The following is a 27,961-nucleotide window of genomic DNA, read 5'->3' as shown; positions in this document are numbered from 1 at the left end:
TGCAATATCTCTAATGCGATGTGTGAATGCGAAGCGATCTACATCGATTTGCAATGCAATCTCCACTATCTCATGATGACGAAGAAATGTAAAACGTGCCCCACACGTGCCATCCGACCTGCACTTCAAAGCCATGCATATAGCCCCCCCCCACCGTGGATAAAGGACAAAGGAGGTCCAAGTTGGCTGGGAAATGGTGATCGGTTTGGAAGAGGTGAAGCCAGGACGAATGACCACTACTGGCGTCATGGGGTGTACAAGCGTGGGGGTCATCTGGAGGCGCCGTGAGGACTGGATGCCCCCACTCCTCTGTGCTTTCTTCTCCACTTGGACAAGAATGTGAGAGAGAGAGAGAGTGGTATTGAGCAGCAGGACCGAACGGTTTGTGTTTTCATTCACAAACAGGCTTAGATCCAGCTCACATCTCTCACTTTTCACCAGCAGCAGCAGCCTCCAGCCAGCCAAACATCACCAAGAAATTGCTTCTTTTTGGCTATGCACTCGGTTTGTTTAATTTCTTTTTGGCTTGAAGTGTCGTCTCCAGCTGACTGAGCTGTGTCAAGAAAACATTAACTCTACTCTCTGGAACGTCAGTCAGTTAAAAAGAATTATCAGCCATCTAGCCCTGGTAAGATTTTACGAACAATCAGTCAGATTAAATGATCTTATACTTATGACAAGTAAATACTTGCCATTTATTATTCGTAATAAGTGAGCAGTTGAGGTTGTTATGCTTCTTTCCTTCTACTAAATTTTACTTTTTATATTTTTAGCGACTTTATTAAAAGAATTAGTTTATTGATGGCCAATTTCTTAAAGTATTAATACCTTTCCTTTCAGTGAGCTGGATACCTGGAATGAATAACTTGTACGGTCTGGAATTTTGGTCCACGGGACGCAAGGAAAGTATGATTCTCTACACATGTCCTCGTCGTTACCAAAATAGGCCATGTGACGATTTAAAGAATCAGAAATCAATCTGATCTGAACTGATCAGTATGCCGCTTCTGCACACTTCCTACTACTAACGTTCCTGCAGTTGATAATATAATACTAAGTATCTAGTCACTTTTATTTCGTCGTCGTCGTCGTCACCACCATTCAAGCGAAGAAGACAATTACAAATAATTACGACCAGTCATTTTTTTTTAATCCCAGACAATCGGTCAGTTGGCTTTGCAGTTATGAGAGGAGTATTATTGCGTCGAAAGTGCAGCAGCAGCGGTGTGTCAGTGAAGGTGGCAGCGTCTTGGCGTGGATAGAAGAAAGCAATTATAAGATTGTGACCCTAGACGAATAAAAGTGTGTGGTTCGATGAGTGACCCTCCACCTGTGTCAAGTTCTTGCTCCTCTCATTGTTACCAAAATTGTTGTTCTTGGTGGGAGGGTGAAGGGTGTGGGTCTGCAGAGAACAAGAGACCACCACACCCTCCAGAAGGCGACTGCTCGTCGTGAACCCATTTCGTCACTCCGCAGCCACACCCCCTCTCCGTCCCTTCTTCCCCATCGAAAATGAATGAGGATGAAGCTACCAAGGTCGAGAGTTTGGTCCGGGTGGGCTACTACGAGATGGAGAAGACGATTGGCAAAGGAAATTTCGCCGTTGTTAAATTAGCCACGCACATCATCACCAAGTCCAAGGTTAGTTTTAATACTCAGTCAGTCAGTCAGTCAGATTTAATTCATCGGGCTATTAGATCACCACCACCGACCCACCGCGTATGTACATATTATGCATATTGCTTATCCATCCATGCATCCTTTTGCCTTGGTTGAATGTTGTTATTATTTTTTAAGCGTTTTTTACTCAAGGGAGTCAAGTGTGGCTCAAGTTTTTTGCTGGCTTGTTCACTTGCATAGCTCATCTCTCCTCACATATCACTAATGCCTATTATTGCATATGCATTCATCTCGTTCATATATTCACACCAATGGCATGTAGCCGATGATGTTTCGTTATGGGGGAGTGGAAGTGGATCATTCTTTTCAACATTTGTGGTGTCTTTCTTTGTCCAGACCAAAGACCAATTTGAGTAGGACTGGATTATCTGCTCGACTTACAGCTCTTATATAAATCAATTTTTAGCCATAGTCAGGGCTTATGGAACCATCAATGTCTGTCCGTCATCATGTCCGATAACTGTAGTAAACTAATCCTATCGACTTGAAACTTAGTACGCATGGGGCGAACGAGGAGGTAAATTTTAAGATCAGAAAAATGGGTCAAGTGGTTGATGGTGGGGGTGATATAGGTCGAGCGGGGTCGTTAGTGCCGAATATTGGGAATAGTCGTAAAAAACTGATATTCGGGGAATTCATCACATTTGCGTACGAATCTGAGCATATATCATCATAATAATGACCAAATTATTGTTTAGAAGGATCTGTCAAAAATTTATTTAGAAGCGGACTCTGTCTGACCCTGACTCGGGCTAAGCACGCTGTAGGTTTTTAACCTTTCAACACAATGGCATAGACCACCACCACGACAGTTATCAGCACGATAAGCACCACAATAACCACCCACCCTCCCATACAAAACACAAGCATATGCACCATTTGAGATGCTGCCCTGGGCTTATCTCCCCCCTCCCTACTATTCAGCAGTTCAATTCACATTATTATAATCCAAACAAATGCTCCAAATAAGGGCGAGGGACCCACTAGTTTGTGTAATGAGCTGAATTTAAGTGACATGGTACCCCCATTTTATGTCCACCGGTTTAGTCGTTTGTTTGTCAATTATTCTTAAGACTTGGTTCATATCTCCCAATCCATCATTTTTTGTATAATTCGTCTCCTACACTTTGTTCTCGTTATCTTATCACCGCATGTAGTGATTTCGAACATTTGTTCCTTCAAGTGGAGTGCATGCTAATTGCATAATAGTTCGTTATGCTGTTGTCGCATACATAGTATAGTACATAATAGTAACTAAAAAGATATTGCTATAAATTGCACACGTCTCTCTCTCTCTCTCTCTCTCTCCAGAGAACGACCCACTACGCCACATACAATTGTAACGTGCATACACAAATCCATTACTACAATTCCCATTATCAACCATTATGTTTTGTTATTGTTTGCAAAATGTGTGTGTTGCATCCATAGTTCTTCTCTGCCATCAGTATCGCATCGTATTGTAGTATCGAATGTAATATTAATCAGCATATCGATTTATTAAAGCAATACAAATGAGAGTCACGAAACGGAGAGCGAGTCTCCTTCTCTCCGTTTTGAATGCTTGATAAGTTGAGGAGTCGTCGATTAAAATCCAACCGTCGTCATGCACCATTCCTGATTCATGCTGGCTTTCACTTTTTGGAGACAACAGCACCCATAATTTGCCTTTCCATCCACCAAAGACAATAAGACAAATAACCACGAAGCAGTGTATAGTGATCGTTCCCCAGACATACATATATCATACTCTATCCAACTATCTTGCCAGCCTGCAACAACCAAAGTAACCAAACCACAAACAACGACGACGACAGGGCATATTACGCATGATGTTGTACTGATGTATGTATGAGTATTCTAGGCATCGTCAGTAGTGAGTGGGCTTTCATGACAATTTAATTGTGGAAAAAGAGTGGTTCAGTGGATGGAAACCTGACCTAGGCTGTTTCACTGCGGTGGTCATATATGCATATTTATTTCATATTGTGGTCAACTCGTCAGTTTAACAAATTAATAAGAGCGGCAAGACCAACGTGATGTTTAACTGGAATAGAGTAAATTATGGATGGGATCGGGCTGTTGTAGACATACATGAATCAGGCAAGAGTTGTTGCATAATATGGCCGAGGACGAATCGACAATAATGTAGCGAGAGGGTAGTGTTTTAGAGGGAATAAGGACTGGCTATAATCCAATTCTATTCCATTTTGTCCAGTCATATCAACCAGCGTGGTGGACTTTGGCATTTTCTTCTTTCTCCTCGTTCTTTCCTTCCCTTCCACCGGTTGTTGGCTGCTCATTAAATTATTGATAAAACGAAGCCATTAGTAGTATTTCCTTGTCCTACTAGTACTCCCATCATCCTCTCCTCATTACCATTATCGATGGGGGACACGCTTAATAAGCCCTATGATTTGATTTGCTTCCTTTACTTCCGCTTCACCGGAGGTCTCAAAGAGCAGAGAGCTGGTAGGATGAGTCAAAAATACATGTCGCTCTTCCGCCTATGTGCATACGTACGTACTTTAATCATTCGTTCTTTTCTACGAATATACTTCCACTCGTATGTGTGTATGTGGCTCCACTTTGCGTTATCGAATCTTTGTTTCATGTTGTTTCATGCTTGTTGGATGGATCAAAAGAGGCTTCAAGTTCACAACACACGACTTTCTCTGTTTTCATCTCCTCGTCCCGACCTCTCCATAGTCTCCATCCATCTCTCCATCCAGTCGGTCGGTTGATGCTGAGTTGAGATTTAAAAGTTGGCGATGATGCATTTGTGATGGACTAGGCATTTGGATGACGGCTAGTTACTGGTGAAAGTGCCTGCTGAGGAAAGTTGTTGGACGTTCCATGCCTATCAAGCAGCGGCCTGAGAGAAACACACGCGGTCCTGGTATTCATTCCCTCATTTCCCTCCCTCTCTTTCTCTGACATTGGCATTTTTGAGTTGACGAAGGTGATGTGTGGATGCGTGTGTTGTGCATGGCATGCAGGTAGATAGATAGGCATCGTCGGCAGCCAGAGTTTCTCTTTCTCACAGTGAAATGGAGTTGGTTGTTGGATATTTCTCAGACTTTGTTTTGGAATGACGTCCGTGTGACTAGATGTGACGCAAATCCGAGTCCCAACCACCTGCTCCCGAACCATGCTCCGGACTCACTTGGGGCTCATCCATCCAGAGTCGCCGTGGTCGTAAGGACTGGCCGTGGCTACCGGGTAGCCCCCGTTTGGAATGTGGGCTTATGACTGCTCCCTTGCAGCAGCAGCAGAGACCGGCTTTTGCCTTACTTTCCCTCTATCCCGTCTTGCATGTACGTACGTACGTATGTAAGCATGTACGTACGTTGCTTCATTCACTTGCTTGCGTCAGTTTCCTTTCCATGCGGCTTTTCCTTCCTCCTTCGGGACGGACTTGCTAGCAACACGACCACGACCATGAGCACGAGTATGCATTCGGTGGGTGAACCTTGACTCATCATCATCTCACCTTCTGCAATTAACTCCTCTTTCGCTCAACCAAGTAATGTCAAAATTACATGCTTCATCAATCATCACCCTTTCGTCGCACAGCCAGCCATGGGACTGATGAAAGTGAAAGTGACTGTCTTCTCCATCTCTCGTCCTGTGGATTGTAACCCTTGTAGCGGACATCATTATTGCTGTTATTCTAATGAGACGAGATGAGATGAGCATGGCTTTTAATTTGCATATTATTCGCTACGATGTGGTTGACCAACTACTGGATGAATACTAATTAATTAATTCCACATTGCGACACGATACTACGTACTCGATATCGATCCCATCGAACCCTCCGAATTGATCGTACATGGAGCGTATTATTTATACACATACACTACTTTTTAGGATGAAGTATGATAGAATGTGGTGTGTTGCAGGTGGCCATCAAGATCGTGGACAAGACCAAGTTGACTCCAGAGAACTTGAAGAAGGTGTTTCGAGAGATTCATGTTATGCGAAGACTTCACCATCCTCACATTATTCGACTCTACCAGGTAATTCATCCAGCTCCTCATGCAGCTCTTCTAGAGAGGGTTAGAAAAAAGGAGGAGAGAAATCATTCATGGTCATGTTCACCACCATCACCACGACAAGCATGCAGTCGTCTCAACTCTCTCTTTCTGTTGCAGGTGATGGAGACGGAGAAAGTTATCTACCTCGTGACTGAGTATGCGAGTCGGGGAGAAATCTTTGGTGAGATATTGGCAAATGCAGTGCAAGGCCTTCACTCAGTTTTTCACTCTCTGAGTCATCTCCGTATGCGAAAGATGAGTAGGAATGGTTGTGGTCTGACGACTTTCTCTTCTTTCAGATTTCCTCGTGATGAATGGGCGGATGAGTGAGGATGAGGCGAGTGTAACTGAAATTTTATTATACGTTGAGCATTAAACAAAGATTGAATGCACGGTTACAGGCACGGCGGCTCTTCACCCAAATCCTTCATGCTGTGCACTACTGCCACACCGAAGGCGTTGTTCATCGTGATCTCAAAGCGGAAAATTTACTCCTCGATAGAAACAACAATATCAAATTAGCAGGTACTAAATAGCTACCTCGAGTGCAAGATGCAACAATATGTACATATGCAATGCATTGATGGCTCTGTTATTTACTTTCTTTCGGCATAGATTTCGGATTTTGTAACGAGTACAAGGAGGGGGATTTGCTTTCAACATGGTATGTTGTTACCAAATATATATGTTTATATATATGTTTAGATATGTATTATAGTGTTTTGATGATATGACCTATATGACCAATTTTTAGCTTTTGAATATAAATTTAAGATTATTTATCATTAGTACTTCGCCCATTTATATGCAGTTATTGTGACCTTAGGTGTGGTTCCCCTCCATATGCTGCTCCGGAGCTCTTTGAGGGCAAGAGCTATAACGGCCCGAGGGCGGATATATGGGTACGTACGTACGTCTGTCCCCTTCGTCTTCTCCCTAAATCTGTCCCAATGATCTTGTAAATGTAAATGTAAATTTATTTTACAGAGTCTGGGCGTAGTTCTTTATGTGTTAGTTTGTGGTGCTTTACCTTTCGACGGTAGGTGTTTTTGTTATATATAACTTTTTCGAAAGACAAACTGGCACAATATCTAAATTTGTAAATATATTTCAAAAGGCTCAACGCTTCAGAGCCTTCGAAATCGAGTGACTTCTGGGAAATTCCGCATTCCATTTTTCATGTAAGTATTTTGCATTGGAGTTAACGGCTAGTATGTCTGCGAGCTCCAAATGGGGTGCCAATGATGATGCCTTTGTTTCTCTGTGTGAAACCAGGTCTACCGCCTGCGAAAGTTTGATACGACATATGCTCGTGGTTAGTAAGCTTTACAGTAAAGAACAACTCCTATGGATGACAGTATTAACTAACATTTGCTTAAATTCAGGTCGATAGCTCCAAAAGACTGAACATTCCTCAGATTTTCGCTCACAAGTGGATAGCAGGTCACGTTTTGGTATGCTCAACAGTTCATACATGCGCGCATGATATTGATGTTGTTGTGATGGGTTTGGGTGCAACTCATAAAGCTTTACGAAATACGGTCATTTTTTTGCTAGAATGGAGCGACACCCATCCGGTACGAGGATAAGCCTTCTTTGTGCTTGGACGAGTCAATAATAGACCAGATGGCGTGTCTCCCCGGCCTGACCAAGGACGCAATCCTTCAGTCCATCCAGGAGGAGCGGTTTGACCACATCTGTGCAATATACAACCTCCTCCTGCACGAGAAACTGACAGAGCAGGAATCCCCCAGCCCGACCTATTTCACCCTTCACCACCCCGTCCAAAGGAAAGCTTCAATCACGACGGGCGTCGTGGAGAGAGTCGACCCACAAATGCCAGAAATCCACCTCTTCCTCAACGACTCGCAGATTTACGAGAAGGTAAAGTCACTACTTCTACTACTTCTCTTTTCGTACAATTTTCCGAATAACTTGAATCTGTGCATTGTGTGTGATTCTTCTAGTTTGACGAGATGCGTGTAGAAGGAAGAGCACAAGACATTTTACCAAGACAAGAAACTCAATCTCACCAAGGACGACGTCATACTGTCGATCTACCTCAAGTAAGACGAACAAAATTTAAAAAACTACATTTTATCTTGTCTCGGCTTTCTCTGGCAATTTTCTTGTTTATTTTTTATGCATGTAACGTGTGTGGTGTACTTCCTTTCAGGGCCTTCCTGTTAACGTCACTCGAATGAATGATGATCAGATTCCGCTAGTTGAAAGCGTTAAGGATCAACACTTGTTGAAACCACCACCGAGCATGGAGAACAGTGAGTCAATCTGTAAAGAATCTCACTCACAGATTATTACTTTTAATCTGCATTCAATTTCTGCTAATTTCATAAATCCATTATTTATTTAAAAACACTATAGCATCTGGGTTTGGTCGTCGGGCCTCAGATGGTGGTGCTAATCTTCAGCAGAAGGACAAACAACCACCCCCAGTTTGTGATGGTGGCTGGAGTCATCCCTCCTCTCGCGAGCAATTATCGACGGGTGTGCTTCGTCGTGACGCAACTTACGCAACCACGCCAGAAGAAGAATTCCGTGGCAGGAGTCGCCGTACAGGCCTGATCACAGTGGTAAATATGACAATTATTGAATTAGTAGTTGAAAAGGGGTTATAATTTCGTACTAAGGGTACCTAGCGTTCAGAAGTGTGCAACATTAAAGGCTGCAAATGTAGAATTTTTGCACAAGAAATTAATATTTTTTTTTGTTATTTCCCAGGTCGAAAGGCCCCCAGGTAGGTCCTTCATATTCCATATGAATACTTAAATTTTGTGCAGTTGCATGCATACAAAGCTTATCAGTCTTTCGTGTTAACTAATTTTTTGACGTTCATCGATTACTGTTTTAATTTTTTTTGTTATTCACTTTATTTGTTACCTTTTCCTCCTTCTACGTTTGAACAAAGTGGTTGACCCGGAGTCACACCGTTTATACATGGGCCCTCCCTCCTATCCTATGAGTGGAGGCTACACGGGGTCGAGCCAGGCTGGAGCTGGAGGAATGATTCCTTACCCCTCGCACTCTAGACGCCTCTTCCACCACACCCTCTCCAGAATACAACCAAACCCGCGACGATACAGACTATTTCCCCAAGGTTTTTTTATCATTTGTTTTATTTTAATCCTTTTATTTAGAATTTGTTTTCTTGATTTTCTTATCTGGCTGTTCCTTTTTTTCTTTTGACCTCGACGCTAAGCGACCAAATACAGTGGAAACAGTGAGCTCGTGGTACATGTTGTGTTGATATTGTTGTGTTTGTGGTTTTTGGGCACAGGTCGTGAGTCGTACAAGGAGCTGTGCCACATGAACTGTGAAAGGTATTCCCCTGTACGGCGAGGTAGCGAGGGAACATGTCCATCCTCTCCTAGACTAGCAAAGATGCAGGCGGGCATGGTATGCACTTGCAAAAAAAATAACTCTGTTCAATTTCAGTAAACCACACACACATTGATTAATCTGCATTGATGTGCTATAGCGAGACGACCGACGCCACTCTGCGACCTCCTCGTCGCCCTCATCCCCTGTCAGATTATTCCAACCTCTAGATTCGCCTTTGATCCCGCATTCCGTATCCCCCCTTCCACCCGATATTTCTCAAGGGTTGCAAGGGCTTCACCTCTACGGTCCTGGGCCACCCAGCCCCTTCGCACAACAACAGCAGCTCGCAATGATTCAGGAGCACGCTGTTCTTAAACAGATAGACCCCACGGTAAGGACATTCCTCTATTCTAGTCTCTGATACAGATTTCCATTAAACATTTAGGAATGAATTAAGCCTTACAATTTTCTCTCTCTTCAGACTGGATTCCCCTACCCCGAGATATCGGTGACGGATGAGACTGGATGTTTGCCTGTGTATCTCCTCCAAGATCAGGACGCTAGCAGACGACCTTCCATAACTTTGGGGATTGGGATCGGGAGACCCCCACCACATCCACAAGCAAATAATAACGAACCCGAAATCCCACTCTCCACGGCGTGATCCACAGTAGCATTTTAACTTTAGATTTACGAAACTACATACATATATACGTGCGTATAAAGTTATTGCTCTCGTACAATTACTTCTTCTCCTTCTGCTCAGTTTATTCCATCATCATTAAACAACATCACACGTCTTCTCCTTCTTCCTCCTCTTCTTTACAACGCAGTTACCGCAGTCGTATATGTAGCAGCAGGATCAGCGTGACCACGAACGAACAATAAGAGCGAGAGAGAAAGCGAGAACCTTTCCATAATTTCTTAATATAATTGTTCCAAGTGTTCAATAAAAAACCACACTTGCTGTTATCATTATGATTAAACAATTATCAGCCTTGTCGCCGTCAATCCTTGTTGTTAAAGAAGACAAACCGAACTGTTATTTATTATTATTATTGAATGTGTGACCTTCTCAACAACGGGAAGGAGGAACGCTTTTACGTACAACATGATTAAATTACAAGTTGAACACATATCTAATATGCATGCGTCTAATTAATTGCTTTCTCTCAGCACTTTGTATGTACACCGGCATAATTAGAGGTTCCAAAAGTCAGAGTCATCGCCTCCTCCTCTGCTCTTGGGCCCAGAGAGTTGCGAGATGGACAAACTTCTCTCCGAGTTTGTGTTGATGTCATTGTCCGGGAGCAGTTTGACGGGTTCCTCTCCCTTATCATGGTCGTCATCATTTTCTACTCGATTGTCATCGCTGAAACTGATTCTTCGTCTGATTGCGCTCGTCGAGGTGGATTGGGCTGAATGGGGTGGAGGAGACTTCATTAATCTCGCAGTGCTGCTTTGTTGTGGAGATTTTTTGGGGGTCAGCTCTTCTGCCTCTGAGGACGAGGTCAACACTTTCTCAAACGAGAGAGCACCCCCACTCAATGCCTTGGCAAGCTTGAACTCATTCTGCACTTTAGTGAGAGCGGATGAGTTTTCTGGTAAAGAGGTCACCGATTTCTGACTGATTGGTGACAAATCTGCTGATACCTTTTTGGGAGACTTTGGCGTTTCTTGGGGGTGGTTAGACCTGGTTGGAGTTTGTGCAGGGGTTGGGACCTTGTTGTTACTACTTGAAAGTTGGTAGAAAGAGGGAGGGAGAAGGGGAATGTTCAACGGAGTGATTACGGGGTGCAGCAAGGGTGGGTTCAGGAGTGAAAGTCGTGAGATGAGAGTCGACGCTGCTTGTGCTGCTTGTGTTGGGCGACGATTCTTGAGATCCAGAGGGAGGGGTTTGCTCCGACTCGCTCTGAGTTCCGTCAGTTTCGAGTCCACCCGTCGAGACTCCTCCTCAATGACGAGGCACCGCTTCTTGGAAGCGCTCAGAAAATGAACAAGGTCGGTCAGAGAGGATGTAGATGGTGGGGGTGCTTGCTGTAAATTGGTCGTTCCATGGAGCTGTTGCCTCAAGTCTCGGATTTCTTGACTTTGTTGCTCCAAATTGTACTGGAGAAACGCAATCTTGTCTCGATCCATCTCCGAAATCGGGTCTCTTCTGTTATTTGGAGGGGGAACTGGGTAGTGCTGGTAGTCTCTGGTGGGTAAAAGTTCTTGGCTCTTAGCACTTTCTATTTCTGTTGGCCGTGGTCTGGGTGACCTCGCAGTTTTCGCCTCTTCCTTCTCTTGGTCCAGTTGTTTCTTTCTCCTTTCTGCCAACCTCCTCTCCTCCCGTTCTTTTTCCTCCTCCCAGGCCGCCTTTTCTGCAGCTAACGCTTCTCTAAATACCTCAGCCCGTTCCTTGGCCACGCTCAGCAGCTCCTTTTCCTTCGACAGCAATTCAAACTCCATTCGCGTCTCCAGCTCTTGGCGGATCTTGGCCTCCTCCTTCTCTCGAAAACTGATCGAATCAAATGGAAAAATTAACAAAAATTGGTGTGAGAAGGGATGCGTGTCAATTTAATTGTAAGTACTTGTTGATAGCCATTTGAAGTTGGATATTTTTGTCCTTTTCCAGCCCTATTTGAATAGCGTGCAAACGTTCTTCCACGCCAGCTTTCACCTTGTCTGTGCTGTTTCTAGCGAAAACCACCTCTTCAATCCCTTTGGACCGGACGTGGCAAGGTTTCTGATAACTTGACGAGACCAGGTTGTCGTCCTCACAATCAGCATCTCTTCTCCTCTCAGATGATACGCTGTCCTTTTGTTCCTTGACGAGCTGTTCTAGACCACACTCCAAGAGGGACACGTTCCTCCCCTCTTGCTCCTCACAATACTTGCGGAGGGCTGCCCGGCTTCCAGGAGAGTCTCTGGGCAGACCACACCCCTCGAGCAATTCCTCCGCTTCGGAACAGCCCACCTTCCCAAAGGGCGTAGAGGCCGAGGCGTCATCTGCGTCAATACCAAAACAAGCCATGACCATATAATAATAATAATAATAAGTCTTTATTGTCAAAAGGTAACAACGTGATAACATGCTGATTTCCAACCATTGACATTTAACTAAATACTTAATTTGTAGTATATTTAATTTCAAGCTTAAGATTAACATCTCCTTTTTAAAATATACGCCGTCAACTTGAATTTGAAGACATCAAGATTTTTTTCATCTTTAATTTCATTTGGTAGTTCATTCCAAAATTTTATTAACCTATATTTAACACTTTTTTCAAAGAGCACAGTTTTGTGTGGTGGAATAACGAAACAATTTGTGGACCTTGTTTCATGAACCGATCCATGAATAGTAACAAAATTTTGAAGTAATTTAGGAATATATATTTTATAATCATTTGTAAAACTTTTAGCAAAAAGGGAAAGATAGTAGTTTGGGTACTCATCTAACTTAAGTAAATTAAACATTTCATATAATACATTTATGTTAATAATACGTGGAGAAACCCAAGATCTGAGACAGTTATTTACGACTTTTTGGACGCGTGTTAAAGTGGTACTGGAAGATCCAGCCCATATTTGAATACCATATTCAAGACAAGACATTACAATTGCGTTGAAGATTAGATGAAACTTATCGGTAGGAATTTTCCTTTTGAGTTTCAGCAGATAATGAATACGAGGTGTAATTTTGTTAATAATTTTATCTGCATGCACGTCGAACCTTAACTCCTCATCTAACCAGACCCCTAAATATTTAAATTCAGAGACCCTGGTTATTTCAAAATTTACCGTTTTTATTGAATCCAAATGGGGTATTTTTTTCGTGCGACTATTTCTAAAAATCATAAAATGGGACTTAGTCCAGTTTATTTTCATGCAGTTTAAGTTACACCATGCATGCAGGATTTCAATCCTTTCAATTGCTATTTTTTGAAGTGTGTCAAAGTTTTTATGGGACACTAATGACGAAATATCATCAGCAAATACATCCTTGTGACCTTCAAGTTTAAATTAAATATAAATATAAATAAATTAAATAGAATTGGTCCAATTTTTGACCCTTGGGGGACAGATGCATATATAGGGAAAGAGTCAGATATAAAGTTCCCTAGTTTAATTTTAATGTGTCTGTTTTTCAGGTAATCCGAAATTATGACTATAAGGTATTCTGGGAAATGATAAATGTGACGCAATTTATCAATTAAAAGCTTGTGGGATATCGAATCAAAAGCACGAAGCATGTGTACACGACTAAGCATGTGTACATATGTGGTATATTTATGTAGGACAAGTTGCGAAATTTAAATAGTTGTAAAAGTGCCATTTACGAAATATTTAAAACATAGATTTTCGGGAGTTTTTCCCGTTAAAATGTTTTTTCGTCAATGATAAAATATTTTTGTGGTGAAACATGAGTGGGCATGGGAAAATGGGTGTTATTGGAACCTGGTTGAAGGCCCAGCTCCCCAGCAAGGACAGAGAGGGTGAAGAGCAGCTTTCGGGAACGGAGAAAGTCCAGGAAAAGAGGGAGGACGGTGGGACTGATGACGGTTCCACCCCCACCACCATCACGTGACACGAGGTGAGGCCACTTCTCACCCAGAAGAAAGACCAACTTTTGTCGCAGAAAGGCCTGCAGTTCGCGCATCACGCCCCGACGCTCCAAGCTATCAGGGGAAGAATACATTCGGTTACCGTACTCAGGCCTGTCGCGCCTCTCCACCCTAATGCAACGAAGCAACCCCCAAATTTTGGTCGTTCATGTACTACATGACTCAAACCCCACGTGGGAGCAATCATAAGGGTTCGTATTTTATATAATTTTTGGAAGCAACTTCAAAAATACGAACCCTTATGATTGCTCCCACGTGGGGTTGGAGTCATGTAGTACATGAACGACCAAAATTTGGGGGTTGCTTCGTTGCATTAGGGTGGAGAGGCGCGACAGGCCTGACCGTACTACTTAAAGTTACTAGCAGGAAACTCACCATTCATGCAGCTCTTTTACATAGTTAGTGTTGCTGCCCTCCACGGAAGTGAGATTGTTGTCATTATTAGTCGTCACCAACTCGGCTCTCACATACTCACGAATAATTGCGTCCAAGGCTGCCATGATTTCCGTGGTCCTCACATGCCCTCCATGTCACCCCGAGTCACTCTGAAGAATAAATAACCAACCTGTCTAACCAACCAATAAAACACCAGCAGTAGCAGTTTCAGATGACCATGGCCGTAAATAAATAACAAGTGACCACTCTATTCTTCTCAATTTACACCTGCCACATGCGAGTTTATGCTTCCACAAATATTTATGTATCCATCAATTCCACTTTGTTTACGCTCCGCTACCTGGATACCAAGCAAGAGATTTTTTGGGGAGTCGTTTCCGGAGCCAAGGTGCGTTACGGTTCCGCTTTCAGTACCACTCGATTACTATCACACCTGTAGCTTCAATAATTTACATTTCCTCCCCCATCCCCATGTACGCATGCATATTGGTTGTATACAAAGGCTGCTACCCACATACACAACAACCAGCATCATCGTGCCAAGTATGGATCAAACTAACAGTTCGCACGACTCTCCAAAAATCCTGCACCTCTTTAATTTTAATCTGCACTCCCATTCTTCACGCACAAACCACGCAATAGAGAGAGATGCAACAATGTCATTCACTGCGAGATGAAGTTCGTTGTGTTATTATCATTTTCCTTGTACGCACTGTGTGGATAGAATGAGAGGCTTCATCATTTGAAGACCAACGAGCAAAAACTGTGAATCTCTCTTGTCATGATTTATTGCAACAACTAAATAGCCTGCGACGACCACTTCTTGCCTGGAGGGCTTACATTTTTTCCGCCCAAGATCATTTCTGTTTCCTCTGTGCTCTCACATATTGTTAAATATACTTATTAAATATGAAGGCGCGGTAAGAACATTAGCAGGGCGCAGCAGCTTCCAATGAAGCGTTCTCTTGAATCCCCGTCCACCGCTCACTCGTCACCCACAAACGCCTCGCTACTGCGGCATCCTCCCCCGCTGGGGCCACCTTCGTCTCACGGCAGTCACTGCGATGAGAAGAACAACATTATACCCAATGTGAATGGCTATTCGATGGTTTATTTCACCGCACCTGAAATACTTTCCCGACACTTTCTCCAGGGAAGGGTCCAGCGCGACGAATAGGGTGGTTAGGGCCCCTTGCTCAGGACTCTTGAGAAAAAAGCTGAGCAGTGGTTTCACAAAGATGGAGGCCATGATGCTACTCTCGAGCCCCATGTGACGACCAATCTCTGTTTTAACAATACCCGGATGGAGTGCGTTTGTAGTGACGCCGGTTCCTACATACATATGTTCACACGCATATAGATCAAAGTCAGATAAGCACTTGCATGCTCATTATGAGATTGCTCACCTTGCAACCTCTTGGCCAATTCTTTAGTGAAAAGGACATTGGCAAGCTTGCTCTGATTGTACGCCGCCCCCGGATCGTATTCCTTTTCAGAGTTCAAGTCCTCGAAATTGATTCGGCCTCGTGTGTGGGCCAAGCTGGAGACATTTACGATTCGGCTGGGAGCGGCCTTTTGGAGGGATGGGAGGAGGAGGTGAGTGAGAAGGAAATGACCCATGTGGTTCACCTACATAAATATGCATGCAAAATAATTAATGTGTAATACGCGTATTTCTGGACCATACAGTGTGCTATTACTACCCCGAGCTGCATCTCTATCCCTTGCTTCGTGCTCAGTCGAGGGGAGCGCATCAAGCCCCCATTGTTGATCAAAATGTCGCAGCGATCCTCCACAAGCGTAAACTCTGAGACGAAATGACGAATCGAATTGAAATCGGCGAGGTCACATTCTCTGCAGTATACTTTTTTGTTGAGGGACTCGAGAACGATTTCTTTGCGGGCCTGAAAAAGAGATGCTTATCATGTCATCCGTATCTATGTCATGTGTCATTTTATTATGTATCATCTCACTTCTTGACACCGGGCAATGTCTCGACACGCCATGTACACCGTGGCACCGCGTTTAGCCATCTCTTTCACCGTTTCTTTCCCAATACCTGAAAATAATTGGTTTTTAGGGAACTTATTATCAAAGGTATTATGTGAGGGCTTCATGTGCTTGTGAACGCATTCACGCGCCAGCTAAATTGCATCATTTTTATAACGTAATAGCGTACCCGTATTTGCACCCGTCACGATCACAATTTTCCCATCGGCTCGAATCTTGCCGTCCAATTTTTGAGCGTGACCCACAATGAAATCTCTGCGACATACGCATAAAAAATAAAAATTATTACGACAGCAACAAAGTTGAAGCGCTTGGATAACATTATTAGCCTTCGCAAAGGTGACCCAAGTCAGAGCGGCATTTGCAGTTGAGATTTCTCACTCTCTGCACTTGTATTTATTTAAGAAGGAGAGTGTGGAGTAGGTGAGGTGGATTTAACTCACTTGAGCAGGACGGACCCTCCCACGACGACCCCCACGGCGGATGTGATGACCATCAGACGTGGCGGCACCCAAGGACCCATCCTTCCCAGACCCCTCTCAATCACAAAGAAATAAAGAACAGGACAATCCAGGAGTAAACAGAATCGCCTTGTTGTATCGTCAGCTGCTGCGGGAGATCTCAGCAGCACACCACAACTCTGCTCTGTACTCTGCTCCAGCAGGTTGTTAAATACAAAACTTAATTTAATGATAATTAATTAGATAAAATATATATTTATGTTGTTTCAGACAACAAGCTGCTTACTGGATTCAAGGAAATCTCTAAAAAAAAGTGAAAGTTACTTTACTATTAATTTATAGTAATGTCTGGAACTCAATCCTGCAAACAATGTGGGTGCTCGGAAATCGACACGGACGCTGCTCGTGGAGATGCCGTCTGCACCAATTGTGGCTGCGTTCTCGAAGAGTCCATCATCGTCTCGGAGGTGACCTTTGAAGAGGATGGTCACGGGGGAGCGTCCGCCGTCGGTCAGTTCGTCTCCGCAGAGAGCAGGGGTGGTGGTGTGCTCTCCAACCTGGGCGGTGGTGGATTTCACACTTCCGTGGGCAAGGAAAGCAGAGAGATCACGTTGAGAAACACGAAAAAAAAGATTGTCGAGGTTGCACAACAACTCAGGTAAGAATAAGATGAGGGCGTGACGTTTTGGACAAAAGATTTAAAATTATGAGCACATTTTATGGTCAAGTAATTATTTAAAAATTGATTGATCATCATCACTAGATTAAATCAGCACTGCATAGACGTGGCCTTCAACTTTTTCAAGATGGCTCTCCACAAGCAGTTGACAAAAGGGAGAAAGAACTCGTTGACGATTGCAGCCTGCATCTACATGACCTGTCGCATTGAGGGCACTCCGCGTAAGAACTATCTGCATCACACAATCTTAACTAGCAAAACCAATAAATCATCGCAAACTAGCCTATATACATTCATTCTTTCTAGATCTCCTCATCGATTTCAGCGACGTACTGCAAATGGATGTGTATGCCTTGGGTCGTGCTTACGTCCAAATATCGCGGTCCCTTTACATCAACATCCCTGCCGTCGACCCCTGCATGTACATCCTTCGATTCGCACACAAGTTCGAACTTGCAGAGAAGACACATGACGTGGCAATGACGGCGCTACGACTGGTGCAGAGAATGAAACGGGATTGGATTCATTTGGGTCGGAGGCCGTCTGGTCTTTGTGGGGCGGCCCTCCTCATCTCGGCACGTCTCCACAATTTCTCCAGGTCCGTCCAAGACGTGATCAGAGTGGTCAAAGTCCACGAGACGACATTAAGAAAGAGGTAAACGACTAGTATTTGGGTTTTCTATTGGTCAGCATTTGGAAATGAGTTCAAATACAACTGATACAACTAATTTCATTATGATTGATGTATTTAGACTCGTTGAGTTTGGTGAAACACCCTCGAGTTCGTTGACATTGGACGAATTCATGTCTGTAGACCTGGAGGAAGAACACGACCCACCTTCCTACAAAGCAGCGAGGATAAGAGACCGAGAACGACTACAAAAGGTGAACACACATAATGACACATATACCAAAAACTACAAAGTTTGTGTGACATTAATAAAAGATACTGTTTTTACTGAATGGCCACAGTTGCTGGACACGGACATGGGCGAAGAGTTCAAAGCTTTACAGAATAAAATTGACGAAGAGTTGGAGAGGCGAAGAAATAAGATGATGTACAACAAATCAAGTACGTCCACCCCTCTTCCACCTCAAGACTTGACTCCCACGCAAGAACAAGTTGCCACCATCTCATCCTCCTCTTCAACTTTGTGTTCATCCAGTCCCGCATCTTCTCCCCAGCCACCGGAACAAGATATCGTCGAAACCAATTTTATTCTAAAGTCCACGATGGACACGATAAATTCAATTATTTCCGATACCCCTTCCGAAGCGACTCCTCAAGGAATAGAGGATGTATTGAAAAAGAGAGTAACACAGGAGGATAAGTCTCCAGATATGGATTCAATTCTGATGCCCCCGCCACCACCAAATATCACCAATCTTGATCTTGTCCATTCAAAATTGCAATTAGGTACGAAACCATCTTACTTATCCCATGACGCACCCGATCTAGGATCTAATGATATTAACACCAGATGCAGGTGATCCTAATCCAGCACTCCCCTCATCCAGCTGTATGGCTCTAGTCCCTGTCACCACCACCATCATACCCACCGCTCCAGACTCTGGAGAGTTGGACCTGGAAGGAATTGATGACACCGAGATCAACGGCTACATCATGACAAAGGTCGAAGTTCAAAGGAAAACTGTCATGTGGGAGAATCTCAATCGTGATTATATAATCGCTCAAAAATGTGAGTATTATAATTAATTATTACATTTAAGTATGATATGATATTCAGTTTTCATAATTTTCATGCTATTTTAGTAAAACAAGAACAATTAGAAAAGGATATTAGCGAAGGAAAGTTGGATAAAAAGAAGAAAAAGAAAAGTGCAAAGGCAAAACCTACATTTCAAGCGAAAAGTGCAAGTGCGTGCATTCCCTTTGTTGTCCACTGTCCCCATTCCTAAGTAGCGTGTTAATTAAATATTATTTTTTCTTGACAGATGAGGCTATTAAAATTATGTTAAAAGAGAGAAAAATTTCGAGCAAGATCAACTACGACGTATTGCGGTCTCTCACCACTGGTGTCGATCTCATGGACGATCTCCCCTCATCCAGTAATTACCCATCTTCCTCCTCACAATTACCCTTTGACCCCTTCACTGTGATTGAGTCGGGTCCCATAATCCCACCCTCCGGCTACAACTTGAAACGGAAACTAGAAAAAGACTCGGATACAGCATCCAACACATCCTCAACCACATCATCTTCGGGGAGAAAAAAGCTCAAACTAAGCAAGAGGCGTTCCTCCATATCTAAAGTTGAAAGTGAAGTGGTTGACTCCTCAACAGTAGAAACAGTAGCAAGTGAGAAAAAACCAAAGGTTGAGGGGAAGCCAAAGCCCTCACTTCATCATAGGTTGGGTTCAGGGTCAGAGTCCGAGTCGGACAGCACAGAGAAAAAGGATGACAAGAAGGGAGAAAGTAAGAAAGGGATTATCAAGTTGGCGGATGCTGGAATTAGCAAAGCGACAGAGTCGGTGGTGGAGTCCAGCCAGGTTCACTTCAGCGAGGAAGAGGACGAGGATCGTAAGTATCCTTATTTTGTCAAGTCGTGTAAGGTGACTAATCAAATACGGTAACTTAAATTTTCAGTGGACGATGAGGAGGACGTGGACGAGGCAAGTTTATCCGCTAGGGACCTTCTAACACAATTCCGTGGGGAAGCAGATGTCGATGAAGATGACTACTACGAATAGACCTCAACCATCACTGCCAAACTATAGTGCTTTATTATTCTACACACTCAACTCTTTAATATTTTTTATGTATATCAACGCGCAGAATGTTAGTTAGCAAATAAGTAGGTTAGGGTAGAGGTACATATGTATGTTGTGATTTTATGCTGTTTAGCTACAATTTTAATCCCGTTTTTTAAGTGATTGCAGATTTACCATACTAATATTAATCCTATAGTGTCATTGCTAACACGAGTATTAAAAAAGAACTAGGCAAACAGATCAGCTTCAAACATCTGGTTACACAAGAATTTTATTTTATTATAATTACATATCGTGAACAACAATTAGAATAAGATGCGAAAAAATGATTAAATGAAACTCGAAAAATATATATTGGAACATGACTGTCTTTTGAGTTAATTAAAATCAAACACGAAGGTGCATCGGTGACTTTGGTATAAAATATGGCGATGCCTGCGAGTTTAGCGAATAAACGAACTAGCGACAGAAAACGAATGAAATACGATGCGATGAAACATTTGTAGTACTTAAATTACTACTGACTGTGACTGGAACCCTGGATGCCTGCAAAGCTGCTGCCGCTATTGTTCTCTTGTGAAAACTGGGGACTATTTTGAGACGACGACAACGTTGGGGTTGGTCCGTAAAAGATCAGTTCTGGAATTTGGCCTCCTTGCACACCAGTTCCATTCGTGGACTCGGACGAGCATTGAAACTGGAATGCAACATTGCTCACGGCCACATCCGTCATCCCCTCCTGGCCAAAGTAACTCAACTCCATCCCGTCAAGGATGGCAGAAGCCGTGTAAAAAATATCAGGATCAATCTTAGAAACACAAGATAAACAGTTGGTTAACCTCATAAATTAAATTGAACCCGTTTTGAATTGATCTCATTTGTTGCTACAAAAACTGAGAAACGTACCTGGACTGGCTGTTGAAAATAGACATGAAAAGTGTTGGAAGAACCATCAGAGAAAAATTCCGTATTGTTTTCTGCTAGGATGCGACCTTGACGCTTCAGCTCAATGTGGACTCCATATGTCGTCGCGCCAGTGGAGGAGCCGTACAATCCAAAGCCAACAATGAAGATTCTTCGATCGACCTGAAATTGAATACTGTCACATCGCCCACGATATCTCCACTGATTGCTTCGATATGCGGATGACTGGAACCGATGACACACCTGCATGGTGGTATTTTATTTTTGTAGTTGAATTGTCATACATATATGGATTTGCACCAAGTCTGATTGCTAATAATTTAACCTGTGGCTTGAGACCAGCTCTTGGAACAATTGGGTATGCTAACTTGGGTTTCAAACTCGCTGTAAAGTGGAGAAACATGTCGTGGCACTCCTGAAGTGAAAATATCCCAACCTGTGCTGGTCCATCCGCAAACTCAACAAGATCCATTGTTGGCACGCGAATCAATTGAAGAGCACCTCCTACATATATGAATAGTTATGAATAAATGTCTTTTACAACACTGTGTTGTTTACTGGGTTAGGTTATTAATACATATTTATTACCTAATACAATTCTGAGATTATCCGGAGTTGGTTGTAATTCCTGTCTCTCACAGTCTGCTGTAGCCCATGCCATGGCTGCTTCAAAAACGTGAAACTCTTTGCAGTTGAGTGTTTCTCGAGACAATATTTCCTTCAGAGTAGAATGGTCAATGTCAATGAATCCTTCCGAGTTTAAAGCCATCTCCGCCTTCATAGTCATCAAAATATATAACGACTCACAACCCTCATGATTTAATTATCACACCTGTGCATCGATCACTTCCCAACACCGTTGCATGAGGTCAGGTTCATCAAAAATTCGTGACTGACAGAGGAGCACACAGGCGTTCCTTGCTGTTAGCGATGCTTCCATATACTGGACACATGACTTGGCCAGGTGGGGAATGATATACTTCTTGGCGACGTGAAGGGTGGGCAGCACCGACTCCTCGTCCAGATCAATCTCATCAGCATACAGGTATCTACAAATTAAACGCAATAATAATAACACATGCGTTAGCTCGTGATTCTCCATCCCATCCCAGTGTATACTTTTACGTACTTGAGCATTTTTAGAAATGCATCCGGCTCCACATCCGGGACTACAACTTGACTTCCCTGCTCTGCTAAGGTACCATAGAACATGGCAAAGAAAACAGAACTCCCAGTGGCGAGAACATACTTGTGGGCTGGAAACGTAACGGGAGACGAAGAAGAACTGCTCACAACGAAAGTGACATCCGCCATGAGGTCGTTGTTACACATGGCCGCATTTCGTTCTCGTACTCCCGTTTTCAACGCTTGCCAATCCTGGGTGGACGTATCGTTGGCTCTGGAAGCAGATGCTGAACAGGAGGCATGGGAAGAAGAAATGTAGTTAGTGGGGGAACAATTATTCGCCCTATTCTGAACGACGACGAGATTTTCTGACACCCAGTTGATGCTCGGAGTTGGCGTTGGAGTCTGTCTCTGACCGGGTGCAGGTGATGGGATGGGTGACGCTGGGAGACTGTGCGGTTGAGTGATGAATACTTCATTTTGATTCTGAGACGAAGTTGAATTGATTTGTTGGCTCCGCGTTAGGAAAATAGACTTGTGTTCTGGTCCCCCACTTGCATTGATATTGTTACGGATGTGACTGGCAGATTCTGCAAGTTTAATTTTTTTGCAGGTTAAGAGTAGGTCAGAATCAGAGACGATCTCGGCGAGCAGGAGTGGTCTTTTCAAGTCTGGATTAAAAAGTGTGAGGAAACAAAAGGACACCAAAAGCAAGGGTAGATTACAAGCCAGTATGTAAAGTATTTCAAATATTTAGAACACTACACAGCAGCAAGGTCACAACGTCAAAGGCATAAGGTCACATGGGTCAAGGTTAAAAGGTCAAAAAACCAAACCCGAATCAGGCTAATTGTAATACTTACCCGAGTTAGCGGAGAGACATGTCGTGAGAACGAGGGGGAGTTGCGAAGCTGCCGTTGTCATCGTTGGCTGTGATTCCTCTGGATGAGAGGTCGTTGGAGTGGTCGTCAACGTGGAGGGAGCCTGCTCGTTTTCTCCGCCAAATTCGGCGACAGGAGGAGTGTTGTCGTCGTCGTCATCCTTCTGAGAAGTTGATGGTGGTGAGTTTGGGGGTGAAGGTGACAGCATGACGATATGATAGTTCGTCGAAACGTGATGAATGGGCAGTACTGTGGGCTCAATGACGACGAACTTTAAATTTTCTGAGCCAAATGTTGTGACCTTTGCGGCCTCTCCTTCATCAGCAGCTGCGAGAAGAGAAAAAGAGAAAAAGAGTTCAAGTTATTGTTGTCCTTTCTCCACTCGTCCTTTCTGCGCGGGGAGGTTGAGGAGCGAAAGGAGATGAACCCACCCAGAAAATATCCCACTTATCAGTTATCATCCCCCACCCACAGTTATCCTGATTATTGCTTCTTAACCTGACATGGCATAAACTATTAAAAATCGGTCTTGCATTTGCATACCACTCTCCACCAGAGAGTCTCTAGTTTTATCAACATCCTACTGACCTGGATCTGGCAGAGAAAGACATCAAAATTCAGATTTACATGAAATTGAAATCTGATCACTGCGCACGTTTACATGTTTCATGCATCCACTTTTGAGGAGATTGAGATTGAGTTGGGATTCTTCCGTCCAACCAGATTATATTTATATATATATAGGCCAACAGGATCGATTCGTTCTTCTACCCGAATTCGGGAGTTTCTCTCTCTATCCACCTCACCCACCACATTCTTGCATTCTCATCGGTAGAATCCGACTAAATGTTATAGGAGACATTCACAGATCGCACCTTGCCCTCACTCCGCTGTCCAATAATGCCATATGTGCGGTGGATGTCTGGTCGAACCACACCCTCTTTGTCGGCCCCCCTCGCAGTTCTGGATAGTGGCTCTTTGGTCAATCTAATAATCAGGGCAACAACATTACTACACCACCACTTGGAGCATACCAATAATAACAAGTCATGCTAGAAACCCACACACGAGAGCAAATCGAGAAATTCATTCGTCCTAAAATAACCACAAGAGTCGTATCATAAGAAATAATACTTGCTGACCACGAAGGAGGAAAGGGAAGCCACAGAAGTAATTTGAGTGAGCCCGTTATTAGCTTATTTTCAGCGGAGCAAAGTGAAGTGAAAGCGTCCATCCAACATCCACTGGTCATGCTGTGATCCCTCGGCAGCACCCTATACATTACAACTTATCAGTCCCCTTTCCCTCCTTCCTTCCTGCAGATCCACCCACAGCTCCCTCATTGGGTCGCACCCAGGAAAATAATGACGTACGTGGTGTCATCAGTCTTTCTGCGGGTGTGGACTGACTCCTAACATTCTTGTTCTTCTTGTAGAGGGGTCACCCGAGACCAGGTGGGGTCCGGCGGAGATGATGTCGAAACGGTGACGACAACTCCTTCCACTGTCGCAGCTACATCTTCTAACATGACCACAACTAGTACTATCACAAGCATGACGACGACGACGACGACCACAGTGACGATAGGACCAACGACGGAAGTCCCGTCCTCCACCACGGCCACCGCCATGACGTCCAGCAACCTCCTGGATCAGAATAACTCTTCTTCCACCGAGGTGGCAGCCAAGTCCTCGGCTCCTCCGCCCAACCGTGACCACACCCCCCACCACATCGTGTACAGGAAGATGGAGAGGATCATCGAGCGGATGCAGGAGGAGAACATTGGCGTCCCCGTCCGCACCGTCAAAAGCTTCCTCACCAAAATACCCTCCGTCTTCACGGGGACGGACCTCGTCACCTGGATCCTCAAGAATATGGAGGTGGACGACCAGAGTGAGTGCCACCCACCCACGTTGAATATGCATCCAACTTATCATACATAAGTATCATTGGTCATATTTTGGATCCCTTTTACAGATGAAGCACTTCACTTAGCCCACTTGCTGGCTGCACACGGCTACATCTTCCCCATTGAGGATCACATCCTCTCGTGAGTATTTAATTTTTTCTCTGCAATTCACGATTTAAGCAATGTCTCCTCAGTTATACGAGTTAAACATAATTCATTTATAATATTTCCAGGGTCAAAAATGATTCCACTTTCTACAGATTTCAGGTGAGATAAAAGACTATGATGTCACAAAAATTACAAAGTGAATTGCATGTTAATTATATTCCTGTGTTTTTACATAGACCCCCTACTTTTGGCCAAGCAACTATTGGGAGCCGGAAAACTCGGACTACGGTGAGACCATTCAAATTATGGCTTATAAATGTCACCGATATTGTACAACACGACCTGCTGTTCAATAATGTCTCGCTTTTATTTGCTTACAGCCGTTTACCTGTGCAAGAGGACAATGCAGAACAAGACTCGGTACGCGCCCTAGACTCCTGGAAATAATAATTACCCTGTATTTTAATTCGACTACTTGACTAGAGCAACATGGCCAACATTGGCATTTCATTGTCAAGCGAAAGCGACTTAATTGATTCATTTGCACTTTCCAGTCTCGAGCTGGTGGACTATGAAGCCGAAAATCTAGCCCGTTTGCAAAAGATGTTTTCTAGAAAGTGGGAGTTCATTTTCATGCAAGCTGAGGCACAGAGCAAGGTGGACAAGAAACGGGACAAACTGGAACGGAAGGTGTTGGACAGTCAAGAAAGAGCATTTTGGGATGTTCATCGACCTTCGGTAAATTAAGATTTCTTGATGTTTTGCTATACAGATGGATATTTGTATTTAATTGATTGATTGACTGACTCGCGTCATTTTTTTCACAGCCGGGATGTGTAAATACAACAGAGATGGACATCAAGAAAATGTGTCGCATGAATCGACCTCGACATGGGAGCAGTGCAGAGGCGGGCGGAAGTCAGAAGGAAAAGACGCTCACGGTGGATGAGCTCAAAGCTTTGATAAAGTCCCTCAAATACAAGTTGGATCGCCATTCCATCAAAATCTCCAAAGTGGCCGACCTGTAAGTATTCATAACCAATAACGGCTATACCTTGTGCTTAATTAACAATTGCGTAATAATGATATATGACTGCAGACACGTGGCCTACTATGAAATGTATTCCGAGTACGACCCCTTCATCATCGCCCCTGAGCCTTCCAATCCATGGCTATCCGACTGTAAGTAGAATTGGCGTGCAATTCATGGATATTATTAATTATCTTATTAATGGAAACTTATTGCAGCTCTCGACTTTTGGGACCAAGAAAAAAATGCGTAAGAAACATAATAATAAAGTTCCTCTTTTATTTTATTTTTTCCTAAATCGTGCTTGCGTATTATGCCCGTCTGTTTGCAGGAAGGACATCCCGGCCCGACGAGTCAGACGCTGGGCTTTTTCAGTGGAGGAACTGCTAAAAGATCCCGTTGGTCGGGACCACTTTGCAAAATTCTTGGAAAAGGAATTTTCTGGGGAGAATCTCCGGTATCGCCTTTCAACCTACTTTTATACAAAGCCAAATACATGTTACATATTGAAGCTTTTACATAAAATAATATTGTTTGCTCAGATTTTGGGAAAGTATTCAAGACTTGAAGCGTCTTCCCATGAGCGAGGTATGAATAAGTTATGAGACTAATCAACGATTTTGTTTTACGCCTTGTTTTCCAAATTGTAGTTGCCCAAACGGGCCCAAGAGATTTGGGCCGAATTCCTCGCACCCGACTCGACCTGTCTGGTCAACGTGGACTCCAAGTCGTATGAGCAAACGAGACAAAACATTCAAGAGAGTCAAGCTGATCGGTGGAGTTTCGACACTGCACTCGTAATCACACATATTAACATGTTTATAAAGAGTATACGATCGAAGGTTCGGTTCAATAATGCCAAGGTATTTAAGCAACGCTGCTTAAATACCTCCGCTTGCGGTCGAACTTTCCAGAGGGGAATGCATACTGATAAGGTGTAGCGTTGTTAGAGTGTTTTTATATCTGGCCATAGGATTATACTGACCGAATATATATACACTGAATTATGTACGTGCGTGTGTATAGAGTTGTCTAACCACATATTGTTATTCCAGGCCCACGTATACCACCTCATGAAGAGCGACTCCTACTCCCGCTACATCCGGTACGTTGAGCAATTAACAAGTGGTTCAGGTTACTTGCTTACTTGCTTCTGCTTGTCAGAGTACCAGGAATAAATAAAACATTTTTTTTAAATTTCCTGTCAGGTCGGACATGTACAAAGACTTTTTGAACGGGGCAAAGAAGAAGGTCAACTTCCTCTCCTTGCCAGCCAAGTTCAAGCGCACTTAAAAAGGGAGCTAAATAGCAGGACTGCAAACTTCGACTCTCTCCCCCCACACAGAAGCCATTACGTACATACTACACTGCTCTCTTCGTTAATCTACATCTCGGCCTAGGTTGGCAAGCAAGGAGGGGACACGTTCAACAAAATTTTTAGAATCAACGGCGGTGAAGGAATAATAATCTATTTTAGAAACAACCCGATGCCATTCCCGATTAAATGATAGATAACTTACCAACGTCACTCATGTAACGTACTGTTACTGGACTTAGCTAGGAACGATGACACGTTATACATTACTTATTATTAACTACATTAGTTTATATGTAAGTTGTTGCAAAATAGATTTCAGTTCTCAATGTCTTACATATTGTTATTGCAACTTTAAATGCAAATGCTTGCTGGTCGAGTAATGAAAATAATATGTACCGTACTAACAATGTCGGTATCATGTAAACGCGTGGTGCAGACTCTAATGTCTCACGACGATTCCACAGTATTACATATGTATTACTTAGGATTAGTCGCATATTCAAGGTACCCCTGATTACTTTAGAGACATATATACTTAAAGCGTACGTACATATGTACATGTTTCCATTTGTAAGAGATCTGAATAAAATATAGTATCGGAAAAGGACATTCCCAACAAACCTTTGCATGATTATTCACAATCGAATAAAAATATCACATGTTGATCGCATTTTTATTTACATTTTCTATGATTTATGTTTTATGATGATTATTTGTAAATA

At 43.3% G+C, this 27,961-nt stretch overlaps 6 protein-coding genes across 8 annotated transcripts; 3 read left to right on the top strand and 3 right to left on the bottom strand.

Moving 5' to 3' along the window:
• The first annotated feature begins 391 nt into the window (after positions 1-391).
• On the top strand, positions 392-10,197 carry LOC110859268 (serine/threonine-protein kinase SIK3 homolog). Of its 3 annotated transcripts, none has more exons than XM_022108177.2 (21): positions 392-628; positions 841-1,641; positions 5,586-5,702; positions 5,838-5,901; positions 6,020-6,057; positions 6,122-6,245; positions 6,336-6,384; positions 6,547-6,622; positions 6,708-6,759; positions 6,838-6,901; positions 6,996-7,035; positions 7,106-7,174; positions 7,278-7,604; positions 7,688-7,786; positions 7,897-7,999; positions 8,103-8,311; positions 8,460-8,475; positions 8,647-8,835; positions 9,016-9,134; positions 9,217-9,450; positions 9,541-10,197. In XM_022108177.2, exons 2-21 carry the CDS (start codon positions 1,513-1,515, stop codon positions 9,721-9,723), a joined length of 2,301 nt encoding a protein of 766 aa, XP_021963869.1. In that variant the 5' UTR covers positions 392-628; positions 841-1,512; the 3' UTR covers positions 9,724-10,197. The 3 variants fall into 3 exon arrangements, with proteins under 3 accessions (XP_021963869.1, XP_021963868.1, XP_021963870.1); XM_022108176.2 differs by having other exon boundaries at positions 7,897-8,011; XM_022108178.2 differs by lacking the exon at positions 8,647-8,835 and having other exon boundaries at positions 7,897-8,011.
• LOC110859389 (calponin homology domain-containing protein DDB_G0272472) lies at positions 10,077-14,718 on the bottom strand. Its single transcript, XM_022108337.2, has 4 exons — positions 14,042-14,718; positions 13,500-13,720; positions 11,633-12,050; positions 10,077-11,559 (listed from the first exon to the last, which is right to left on the bottom strand). The coding sequence occupies exons 1-4, from the start codon at positions 14,164-14,166 to the stop codon at positions 10,260-10,262; spliced, it is 2,064 nt and encodes a 687-aa protein (XP_021964029.2). The 5' UTR covers positions 14,167-14,718; the 3' UTR covers positions 10,077-10,259.
• Positions 14,719-14,832: 114 nt separating this feature from the next.
• Positions 14,833-16,651, bottom strand: LOC110859434 (retinol dehydrogenase 13). The gene is made up of 7 exons (XM_022108399.2): positions 16,516-16,651; positions 16,242-16,327; positions 16,036-16,121; positions 15,766-15,966; positions 15,469-15,691; positions 15,187-15,394; positions 14,833-15,121 (listed from the first exon to the last, which is right to left on the bottom strand). Exons 1-7 carry the CDS (start codon positions 16,593-16,595, stop codon positions 14,992-14,994), a joined length of 1,014 nt encoding a protein of 337 aa, XP_021964091.1. The 5' UTR covers positions 16,596-16,651; the 3' UTR covers positions 14,833-14,991.
• LOC110859432 (transcription factor IIIB 90 kDa subunit) lies at positions 16,595-20,294 on the top strand. The gene is made up of 10 exons (XM_022108397.2): positions 16,595-16,736; positions 16,804-17,191; positions 17,297-17,433; positions 17,519-17,867; positions 17,965-18,097; positions 18,185-18,629; positions 18,694-18,912; positions 18,987-19,091; positions 19,169-19,753; positions 19,820-20,294. The coding sequence occupies exons 2-10, from the start codon at positions 16,878-16,880 to the stop codon at positions 19,921-19,923; spliced, it is 2,391 nt and encodes a 796-aa protein (XP_021964089.1). The 5' UTR covers positions 16,595-16,736; positions 16,804-16,877; the 3' UTR covers positions 19,924-20,294.
• Positions 20,200-23,272, bottom strand: LOC110859433 (BTB/POZ domain-containing protein 6-B). The gene is made up of 7 exons (XM_022108398.2): positions 22,857-23,272; positions 21,998-22,583; positions 21,701-21,917; positions 21,457-21,643; positions 21,194-21,372; positions 20,851-21,111; positions 20,200-20,752 (listed from the first exon to the last, which is right to left on the bottom strand). Exons 1-7 carry the CDS (start codon positions 23,080-23,082, stop codon positions 20,462-20,464), a joined length of 1,947 nt encoding a protein of 648 aa, XP_021964090.1. The 5' UTR covers positions 23,083-23,272; the 3' UTR covers positions 20,200-20,461.
• A 236-nt stretch (positions 23,273-23,508) lies between these two features.
• LOC110859341 (regulator of G-protein signaling 7) lies at positions 23,509-27,846 on the top strand. The gene is made up of 15 exons (XM_022108278.2): positions 23,509-24,243; positions 24,310-24,767; positions 24,852-24,924; positions 25,017-25,050; positions 25,128-25,179; positions 25,272-25,311; positions 25,446-25,629; positions 25,719-25,915; positions 25,991-26,073; positions 26,140-26,170; positions 26,253-26,378; positions 26,464-26,509; positions 26,572-26,718; positions 26,977-27,026; positions 27,130-27,846. Exons 1-15 carry the CDS (start codon positions 24,239-24,241, stop codon positions 27,212-27,214), a joined length of 1,611 nt encoding a protein of 536 aa, XP_021963970.1. The 5' UTR covers positions 23,509-24,238; the 3' UTR covers positions 27,215-27,846.
• The last annotated feature ends 115 nt before the right edge of the window (positions 27,847-27,961 follow it).

This window comes from Folsomia candida, unplaced genomic scaffold, assembly GCF_002217175.1.
Source record: "Folsomia candida strain VU population unplaced genomic scaffold, ASM221717v1 Fcan01_Sc025, whole genome shotgun sequence".
Classification (NCBI taxonomy): Eukaryota; Metazoa; Arthropoda; class Collembola; order Entomobryomorpha; family Isotomidae; genus Folsomia; species Folsomia candida.
Note: the sequence above shows the minus strand (reverse complement) of the source record. Positions and strands in the feature narration are given on the sequence as shown.